The 11,208-nt window shown below is 39.0% G+C and overlaps 1 protein-coding gene across 1 annotated transcript; it reads left to right on the top strand.

Moving 5' to 3' along the window:
- Window positions 1–312: 312 nt before the first annotated feature.
- sgpl1 (sphingosine-1-phosphate lyase 1) lies at window positions 313–11,095 on the top strand. Its single transcript, XM_027022607.3, has 14 exons — window positions 313–466; window positions 3,486–3,651; window positions 4,367–4,434; window positions 4,857–5,004; window positions 5,253–5,332; window positions 5,480–5,608; window positions 6,040–6,128; window positions 6,351–6,459; window positions 6,561–6,659; window positions 6,833–6,979; window positions 7,505–7,743; window positions 7,974–8,120; window positions 8,509–8,629; window positions 9,005–11,095. The coding sequence occupies exons 1-14, from the start codon at window positions 455–457 to the stop codon at window positions 9,164–9,166; spliced, it is 1,716 nt and encodes a 571-aa protein (XP_026878408.2). The 5' UTR covers window positions 313–454; the 3' UTR covers window positions 9,167–11,095.
- Window positions 11,096–11,208: the final 113 nt, after the last annotated feature.

Here is an 11,208-nt window from a genome sequence, read left to right as displayed (position 1 = left end):
TCAGCAGCGTATATACAAATCTGAACTTCAGTCTACGTACTAGCTTCTCAGAGCATGGAGCACGTCACAGAAAAAAAAAAAACACTGATCATCCTTCAGGGGAAACGGAATTTGACGGAAGTGCTTCGGAGACGACTCGACGCGGACTATAGCAGCGTGGCTAGCGCCACCGATCTCTACATCATGCTCTACCAGTACTTTTCCGCGCTTGAAGAACTCGTCATGATATACAGATCTTCTCCACGCGGCTCTACCCTGTATGCACGTCTCGAATCATATTGTCTATCCCCCTGAATTGTCTATCGTACTTCCTGAATATAAGGTTGATGCTGTGATCGTGTCATGTAAGGCGATCGTTGGTCTTCATAAACCTAAAACAAAAGATCATACCAGTTCAGCAATAGAGACATAGGCTATAGACACATTTTCTTCTGCTTTACCCTTGACAAACGAAATGGACTACTGGGTAAGTGTGTTTATAATGGAAAAGCGAAGCCTGTTTGTTTCAAAGTAACTGCAGCACTACATATAAACAAAGTGTTATTGTAAAGGACAAAGCGAATGGCAGTTTAATCCGTAGTTCATCCAAATTGAGATTAGATGTATCTGTTTATCTAGTTACCTGGCTTTCGATTTGTTCCGTTTTAAACAAGTTGCTGCGCGGATATGGATGGATGTAGTCTGTAGGCGAGAGCCATCTAATCATCTTGCTTGCAACTTGATAGGCTGCGTGAATGACTTTGACTCATTGGAGCACGTAAATTCATAGCGGAATTTTATTTTATTTTTTTTCTTGGAGCACTAAGTATTTACTTAGAACATCACAGTGATTTATCGGCAAGTCAACAAGTCAGGAAATATATTAGCGTGTGTGTAGGTAGGGCTATCGTTTGTGCAAATGTACTCTCGTTATAATGTGAGAAAACTTTGATATTGCTGAATGTGTGTAGATTCTTTTTCATTAGCTGGCAGCTTCAGGTTCGAAAAAAAGGCTTAAAAATCTCCAAGTAACATGGATTCAGACTGGTCTAAAATAGTATAGTAATATAATATTTAATTAAATACTTCCATTGTTTAATTATTGTTGCATGTATAATATACCCCTCGTCTGTTTTACTTGTTTTAGTTGCAGATGCAGTAAGGGAATAATTACACTGAAAAAGTTCATTGTGTGCTTGTCTGTCAGGAGATCTCCTGTGCAAGCCACCACCTTGCAGGAAGCACTATTATTATCAAAGCAGTATATGCTGTACAACAAAGGCAATGGGCAGATCTGACATTAATCTGTTTTATGGCACTCGTGTTGCATAATGTAGAGTTTTGCCTGTCACAGTCCACTTTGTTGAGCAACAATTCACATTTCTATCATGTTTCATGAATCTGATTTAACATTCTCTGATTTAGATTAAATATAAATAGACACCTTTATCTGTTGTAATCCTGATGTTTTTTGAGGAATGAATAGTTGTATAGAGCCTATATGCCTATAAAATCTACATTCATAAAATGACTTGGCTGAAAAGGAATAAATTATGTTGCTAAATTGTCAGATTATGTGTGTTGCTTTCTAAACAGAAGTACATCTCCATTAGAAATATGATCTTTAAGACTCAGCAAAAGCTTCCTTGGCAAAGCCCATTGAGCATGGGAGGAACAAGGCTGTTTGTGTCTACAACACAATGGGAGATTTTAAAATGCTTTTGTAAGGTCATCTCTTGTAAATGGACCAAATTTTCCTCCCATCTTTAGTTAAAAACCTGATGAATTCTCCCTGTTCTTTTCCACACAAATCAGCTATCCTATAAATATAGAGGCCAAATATGTTGGATAACATGCAGACATATATACAGTTACATCTTAAAAACATATTGGTACCCCTTTTACCTATTGTCCTTGACAAGATAACCTAATCTTGGCTGTTTATGATAGCCCATGCTTCCGTTTCTATGCCGATCTGGTCTCTGACCATTAGGGCCTAGATACACTGAGGAGACAGGTCCACTTTTTGATAGTTCTTGGTTTGGTTTGTTAAAGAATATGAACATGTTGACATGAACATATGAAATCAGGATCATTTTCAGGCAAGCAGAAAAGTTATCCATGAAAAGAAAATGGCATCACCACTGGTCTCTACTGTTTTTGTGTTCATTGTAATGGATAAAGTACCAAAAAGCTTTGATTCTGTATCACACTACAAGGACGGCATTGAATCAACATACATAACCACTTACCATTATTGGCCAGGGTAAGGTGGTGCACCGATGTTCATTCATTAACCCTGGATCTTGACGTTATTGTCCATGACCATCTGTGACCAGTTTACCTGCTTTCCACTTCTGAGTAACCCTGTCAAACCTGTCAGAGAGCTTGGAGTAGATAGCCCTCCAGACATTGAGTGTTGTCCTGGGCAATGGATACAGAGCGCAGGCACTCATTAGTTCATATATATTTTCTTTGACAATCCTAATGACAGTGTAAGGTGTGACTTTTTTTTTTTTTTTTTTTTTTTTTTTTTTGAACATGAGTTTAATTTCAGTTGAGTAATGTGTGAAAGCGGTTTAGGTTTAATTACTCAGGAAAACGTTTAGTTTCTCTAGTGCATGTTCCAGTACCTGTCTGTTCAGATTCCTCAGTTATTAAAATATTGTGCTTCAGAGTGATGTTTTAAGTAGTAATAATACTTGCTTAGATCTAGATTATTATTTTTATTAAAGACCTCATCAAAGACCTGTATCCTGTTTAACAGTGTTATGGGTGACATTCTTCAGTCTGTGATTCTGAAAGTTGTTATTTAAGATATTATCTAATGGACCTTTAACCTTCTTCTGCTTCTGCTCTTTGTGTTATCAGAACTGTTATCTAGTAGAATGTCTTGTGTTGTAAAAAAAAAGAAGATAAATGCGTTTGCAAAATTACTGCTCTTATGAAATGTATTAAGTCTAAATGATTATGAGTAATTTAACATAAAGGGTATGTATTTTAGTATGTAGTTGTTACATCATTCTTAGTTTTCAATGAACAGAAAAACAAACAGGAAAATGTACCAATGAAAAACAGGATTCTCACCTGCACTGCATGACTGCACACAAGTTATGCTACCCTGCATTCAGTTCTAAATGTAGTTTTGCGTAAGTCTTATTTGCTCCTGCTTCAACTACAGAATAGCTGTCTGTGGTTATTTGGTTATAGTTGGTCATTGGTATACTGATAATTGATAAGAAGCCAGAAAAGAATGGGTCTTCACTTGATCTTCCAGAATTGGTAAAGGTTGTGTAGGTGTGTAGCAGGAGATGCTTTCTGACGATGTTTTGTAGAGGTATGATGGCTTAAAATGTCTCTAGCTTTCAGGTGGTGCCCAAGTTTAGAGAGTGAGTTGTGTAAGGAGTAGGCAAGCAGGACATTTTCCAGCCAAAAGCAGCAGTGCCGACTCAGCTGACTCAGTCACTCTTGATTTACCGTCAGCTTCACTCTGCTTGTCTTCTCAGAGTGCCTCGGAGGTCTATAAGGAGATGCTTCTGCTTTACGCCAAGGAAGCTAGAAACTATATCAACTCCCAGTGTGCTGGTATGGAGCCATGGCAAATCATTGCAGCAACACTGCTGACCTCCCTTGGGGCAGTGTGGGTTAAGGGATTTTTCTTTCAGCAGGAGAGTAAGTGCATTCAAGTTATTCTTCTTATATGTGTGTGTGTGTGTGTGTGTGTGTGTGTGTATGCCTGTGTGTGTATGCCTGTGTGTGTATGCCTGTGTGTGTATGCCTGTGTGTGTATGCCTGTGTGTGTATGCCTGTGTGTGTATGCGCGTGTGTGTATGCGCGTGTGTGTATGCGCGTGTGTGTATGCGCGTGCACGTGTGTATGTATGTATGTATTAGATCAAAGTAGTAGTGACCTGATGGGAACTCAGTGGGTCAGGCTGGATTTTATTAGACTATTTCAATATGGATGATGCATATTTTTTAGCCCTTTTGGGTAATTGATATTCTGACTTGCAGCTAAATGTGACGCCAGCACTTGCCAAGATAGCTGGGGTTATGCTTTAAAATATTTCTTTAACTGTAACTTGTATCCCTGTGCATCATCGCATTATTATTTAAGTGGTTGGGGAATTTGAAAGTATTGCATTAAGGCTGTGTTTAAACTGTTCAAGCAGATGCTTGGATTTTACTATCCCTCTGTTTAATTTAAATTTGAGCTCTGGTATTTTAACCTATAAATATAGATTTTCTGTTTAATTGTGGTGAAGTACTTAATCACTGTGGCTAATAACCTGTCAAAACAATGCTGTTGTTGTGCAGGATCACACAGGTCTGTCCTCAGAATGTGTAACACCTTCACCACAGTCTGCTGATTGTTTGCTGGTTTTCAGGTCTGACATCTCGAATCAAGAAGCAGTTCTTTCGACTCATCAGAAAAATCCCGTTTGTTGGCACATCAGTAAGTGCTTGTGGTTTTCAGTTCTCTAATGCGTCTTCAAAAGTGCCTTCAGGGTTTTATCTGTTGCTCATCTGGGACAGTCTGACTCACTCCCAGCATGCTCTAAGAGGAGTGATGCGTTTTGTCACAATGTCATGACACTATGATAATGCCAAGGTTTACTCTAGGTCATCAGCTTCTATGGTGTACCTAAGGGCACCTCAAGACTCTGGAAATGTTATTTCTTAATATTCTTTATTTTTGGGAAAGTAGAAAAATTAGTCATACTTTATTTATAGTGAAAATCCATAGCCACCTCTTACTTTCTCTGTACTAAATTAAAAGAATAAAGGGAAACATATTTAGGCAGATTTCTTCTAGTTAATGTAGTGCTTGTATTGCAGAACTGTTGAAATTCTCCTCTACTATTTCACCCTTTGTAGATTCAGAACCAGCTCAACAAGGCACTGGATGACATGTCAGTGAGCCTATGCACGCTGAAGGAGGGAATGAGCTACACTAAACACCTGCCGGCACAAGGACTCACCCAGGAACAAGTCCTGGACAGCATCAGGCAGTACCAAACTCTGAGTGAGTCACTTCAAGCCGGTTCAGTGTAGGGCTTTTGGCAAAACATCATGGCTGAGGCTGGCTCAGCGGAAAAAAAGCCTACCGTTTTCTGTTTTCTGTTTTTGATGGTTTTATTTTGTAAAGGGGGTCTTTTTGCTCTTGGTCTTTTTGATCATCTTGTATCCCCTGTTGTGCAAGTGTTACCCTGTGTCTCCACAATGCATTTGCTTCCCCCAGAGATTCCATGTTGACTTCTTTCCCTGTTTCAGATGAAGTGCAGTGGTCCAAAGGCAAGGTATCTGGGGCTGTCTACTGGGGTGATGAGAAGCTCACAGAACTCCTCGTTAAGGTCGGAAATGAAAAATCCCTATATCCAGCACTCAGCCATATCAAGTTCAAGCTTAGTTCAAGTTCAGGCTTTAACACAGGGTTTATTAGTGTAATCAGAGTATGTTAATTCTGAATTTATTTAGGATTGTTTGTTGTCTATCTCCAGGTATATGGTGAGTTTGCGTGGAGTAATCCCCTCCACCCAGAGATATTCCCTGGAGTTAGGAAGATGGAAGCGGAGGTGGTACGGATGACTTGCTCTCTCTTCAACGGCGGGCTGGACTCCTGTGGCACAGTCAGTTTGGTTTTATTACACCATTTTGAACAAATCATGACAGTCATGTGAAACTTTGAAGTTTAAGGCTTGTGACATTTTCTTTTTGTTTTTTTATTCAAAATCTGACATTTTTAAATTGGTATTCCTGATTAGAAAGATCTAAAGGATTATTAACCTTGAGGAAAACATATTCAGTGGTATACGGTATATTAGTTGGTTAAAACCAACCACTAATCATTTTAGACTGTTCAATAATATGTGAAGTCAAACATTTATTGTAGGTTTGCTATCACTTTCAAAATTACACATGCAAATACAGAAAATTTCAGAGTTTTCTAACTTCTCATACTGCACCCTACTTCTACTGTGATATCCAAACTATCATGTTGGCATAATTTCATAGTACCCCTGTAAAGGTGTGCCCCTGTGTTGCTTGTGTGTTTGCCTAGGTCACCTCTGGTGGAACTGAAAGCATTTTGATGGCATGTAAAGCATACAGAGATCTGGCTTATGAGCGAGGAATCAGACATCCGGAGATGTATGCCCCAATTTGCTCAGTGATTCTGCTCACAAACATTATGCTGTCCTGCATAAGTATTGACTTAGATTGATCTTGCATCATGTTTTTTGTTTGTTTGTTTTTTTAAATAAGACCTGTTATGTCACATATTGTTTCATCCTATAATGTGAACTGACACTAATCTCACAGAACAGCCAAAAATAAATGTCATATTCTAACAATATTTATAAATTGTTGAAGAATTGCACCAGTGAGCGTCCACGCGGCATTTGACAAAGCAGCACACTATTTTGGAATGAAACTCATACATATACCTTTGGATAAGAAGACTATGAAAGTTAATGTGCAGGTAACATTGTACACATGATCAACATGACCACCTGTGAAGTGGGATATCAGTAATGATCAATAATGACTGTATTTTTTCCCCTCTCTGTCTCTTTCTTCCAGGCCATGAAAAGAGCCATCTCTAAGAACACAGCCATGTTGGTGTGCTCAGCTCCTCAGTTTCCTCATGGAATCATTGACCCTATTGTGGAAATAGGGAAGGTACAGAACTACAGAACTCTAGCTGAGTTCTTTTCTAGCTGTTTTGCTTCATGTCTGTTATGGGACAAGCTGTCTATATGGATATGTAATAAGAAATAAGTATGAAATGATTCAGTTCTGTATAGGAATGTATAATTACAAATGAAAGTAAAATTTGTTCATTTTGTTTTAAGTTGGCAGAAAAGTACAACATTCCTTTCCACGTGGATGCTTGCTTGGGCGGGTTCCTTATAGTGTTCATGGAAAAGGCAGGATTCAAACTGGAGCCATTTGACTTCCGGCTCAAAGGTGTAACCAGCATCTCAGCAGACACACACAAGGTGAGATGATCAAAACGTTCAGTACAGAGGCTGAATATCCTCTTTTTAGAAGATTAGAGAACTAATAAAATAAAAAAATGTTTTTGGCTTTGGATTGTGACATGGGAGGCGAGGCAGGATGCAAAGATGAGCCATGGCTCACACGACACAGACGTTTATTAACACATGGAACAAAATGAAACCAAACACAAAGAACATTAAGCACCAACACTACTTAACACAACAAAGCAGCTGATATACAGCATACATGGGGTCAAACACCAACAAACTAAAACAATAAAACAAGGGTTTAAATATGTGTGCTCACAATGAAGATAACTATAGACAGGTGCGACAGGACCCATGAACACAGTAGAGATGTGGCACTAGACACACGCAAACACACGCGCACACATGGAGGAACCTAGGAGGACTGTGCTGTAACCAATCCCAGTTTTTATGTCATATATTGATTTGTTATTGATATATTGTATGTGTTGCCAGTGCTTTCTCATAATGGTAAATAATCGTTTGTTATTTTTACAGTATGGCTATGCCCCCAAAGGCTCTTCAGTGATACTCTACAGGAATAAGAATTATCGCCACTACCAGTACTTTGTGGCCCCAGATTGGCAGGGGGGGATTTATGCATCCCCCTCTATGGCTGGTTCTCGGCCTGGAGGCATCATCGCTGCCTGCTGGGCCACCATGATACACATGGGAGAGAGTGGCTATGTGGAGGCCACAAGGAAGGTTGTTCAGACTGCTCGCTCCATTGCAGCAGGGTAAGATCGGCACACCTTGTAGGGGCTGTATTCTATACTGCAAGGGTCTAACATCTGCAGCGTAGAACAAAGAGAATGCCACTAAAATTATTTTGTTGGGGAGCAATAACTAAACTGTTTGATCAAGATGACTAATTAATTGTCTTTTTTTTGTTACAAAGGAACTGTTGCTACATTTATCATAGCCTGAATTTAAGACTGTACTTTCCACTGGTGTTTTCCACTCTTAGCATCCGTAAGGTGGAGGGAGTGTTTGTGTTTGGAAACCCAGAGGTGTCAGTCGTGGCCATAGGCTCCCACATCTTTGATATCTTCCGTTTATCCAATGCACTCACATCAAAGGGCTGGAATCTCAACACTCTGCAGTTTCCATCTAGGTAAGAATTGAAAACACCCATTTCCACAGTCTATCACCCTTAAATTGTTTCTGGGTATAATTGCTTAGAAATTATGTGGCAGAAATGGTTCCAGTGAGGAGTCAACTATACTGGGAGTACAAAACATAAATCAGGATTTACTAATTATTCATTTGAAACAGGCATTTGTGATGATCTCTTGAAAAAGCACTCATCAATAAATTCTGCTTATTCATGTGTGCGGGAAAGGGCAGCAATAGCACCTGGGTCTTGAACCTGAGTCCTACAGGCAATAAACATATGCGCTGACCACCGGACCAAAGAGCCAGCTCTCAGGCTGAATAGCATTTCACATCATCCTGTCTCCGTCACCACAATGTGTCATTGAGCTCTGTTTGTCCCTTCACAGCATCCATATTTGTGTAACTATGCTGCACACAATGCCAGGTGTGGCCGAACAATTTATCAGAGATGTAAAGGACGAAGTAGCCGTTATCATGAAAAATCCAAAGGAGAAGACCACTGGGATGGTAAGTTTAAAGTGTCTGCAATTAATAACTTAAAGGGATTTACTAATTAACTTAAGCCAACATTTATTAATTAGTGAATTCCAATGGATGATATCTAAGTCACTTAAACATCTTAGCAGCTATGTGAAACAGAAGGACCAGTCAGTAGTTTACCTTTAATTTGTACATATTAACACAGGAATTCTTATCCAGAGCAATTTACAATTTCATTCATGTTACTGAGGCAGGCAAATGCAGAGTTAGGAGTCTTGCCCAAAGACTTGCCCAGATGAAGGATGGAATTCCAGTCCCCCATGGGAGAGGCAGAGCCTTGTTACCCACACAGAATAGGGTGTGTGTTCACATGTTTATTGACCAAAGATTAAACCTGTTCAGGGAGCAGTCTATGGCATGGCACAGACCATTCCTGATCGGTCAATGGTGACAGAGGTGTCATGTGGCTTCCTGGACTGCCTCTACAGCACTGATATCTTCAAGGTCCAGAAGAACCACACCAGCCAGAGGAACCACATGAATGGCAACTCCAAAATACACTGATTGTGGATGGCTGTCAGGATCTCTGCAGCCTGCAGTTGAACAATGGGTCACTCATTGCATTTGTCCCATTATTTACGGTCCCACATTTCAGTTACCCACTTACTCATTTAAAGTTTAAGCACAAGTCCCAATGCAGATTGGGTTTTTCTGGTTGTTCTGAAGATTAATGGTTTACTGTAAGTGCCATAGTATCAGCGTCCGCATAGAAGGGTCAGGAACAGTGTCACGGAGAAGTGTTATGTTTTTTTATTTGTGTGATATCAGTTTACTAACAGTTCTCATTTTATATTTCATCTTATTCTGACCATTCAGTTGGAGGTAACTGCTTAAGTGTAATTCTCAGGTTATCACTGAGTGGAGCATTTCACTGAGATTGAAACACAGTTGCTTGTCCTTGCCATTTTAGACTTAATTATGAACTGCTCTTTTGCATTGCCTGATTTGTGCAGTTCAGCAGACTCCTTCAAATTATTTTAACTTCACTTTCAAGGTACCGTTGTCACAGCTGCACAACTCCTCCATTTAGGATTTGTTCTGGCTCTGTGTGTCTTCTTGCTGGTCATTATAAGAGTGTTTGTGTAACTTCATAAATGTTACCAGGTAGCATAAATCTGGACCAAGCAACGCCATATCTTATGCTATGTATTTCCAACATTACACTGTTGTCCTACGAAACTTGAAAAGTGCAAAATCACTATTATTGTAGCCCAACTCAGGGGAACCTGTATAGCAATAGATTTTTTTTTTTTTAATTAAGTTTCTACCCATGTAGAAATGTATGTCTCTGGTGAAATTGTGAGGTGGTAATTTTGCGAGCGAATGGATTGGGGTGTCAAAACTTTTAATGGATCATATCCACACACACACAAAAAAAAAAAACATGTTTCAAAGAATCACAGCCAGTAAATTCCTCATCAGAACATACCTAAACATAAATGATTTTGAGTTCTGAATTGGTGGCTGAAACAATTATTGTCCCATTCCTGCCTACCTCAGATGTTGTTCCAGTTATTCTACATTTAAACTTTGAGCTTCAGTAGTTGTTTGAGTGAGTGTCGTCTTCCCATAGGTTAGTGGTTTAATTGTAATTATTTTATCCAGTGGCTTTGCACATGATCGTAGAACCCTTTGGGAGGTGTTTGGAGAAAACCTCTTTTTTTTAGCATTTCTGTATTTTAAGTTCTTTATTCCAGGGAGATGTTTGTGCAATACATAATTGCCTGTCTATTGTTCCTGAATTTTAACAAGGGAAAATAGTTTGTGTGTTAATGAGGACCTTCTGAGATAATGAGGGGATGGCACGGTACCATTGAATCATGACTGTAGGCTTCATCAACTGTCCAGTTCCTTATGCCTTCGTAATGTTTGTGAACACTGTGTGGATTAACTTTATACATCACTAATACAGTGTCTAATATTTCAGTAATGTGATTATATTTTTTAATTTTACACTTGCTTTTTTATGTTGGTACAGGGCTTTCTGTGTGAGCATGAAAATATATGTTGTAAACTAAGGGCACAACATGATACCACTAAAGGAGCATATTATTTAACATTCGATTTAGTTACACTTTTTGAGAAGTAATTTCATGTAAAAGCAAGAATGGTTTTAAATATTTTCATATCCAAGATTTTGTATTTAAACCAATTATCTCTTTGCCTCCAGAGAAGCATTATAATATCTTAATGAAATGAGTTTGTTAATGCTGTACAAATACCCGAAAGGCAGGCACCTTGATCCTCATGGTTATAGTCTCTAAAGCTCATGACCCAAAGTGTTCACCTTCATGCCTTTGGACAGGCTCTCGAGCTAGTGCAGTGAACAGAAGAGCCTCAGAAATGAGGCCTTTACCATGTCATGTGATCCACTTCTGATACTGTGCTGTATACCACTGTTCCTGTAAAAATCAATAAAACTTCTTCTTTTTTTTTCTTTTTTTTTTTTTTTTTTAAGGAGAGCTGCTCCTTTTTTCTTTTACAAAGTTACACCATTTGGAAATTAATGGGTGTATCTTCTGTGTTAACACACTGGGAATACATCA

Source organism: Electrophorus electricus, chromosome 12 (assembly GCF_041902795.1).
Source record: "Electrophorus electricus isolate QZ-2024a chromosome 12, ASM4190279v1, whole genome shotgun sequence".
In the NCBI taxonomy this organism is placed as follows: Eukaryota; Metazoa; Chordata; class Actinopteri; order Gymnotiformes; family Gymnotidae; genus Electrophorus; species Electrophorus electricus.
Note: the sequence above shows the minus strand (reverse complement) of the source record. Positions and strands in the feature narration are given on the sequence as shown.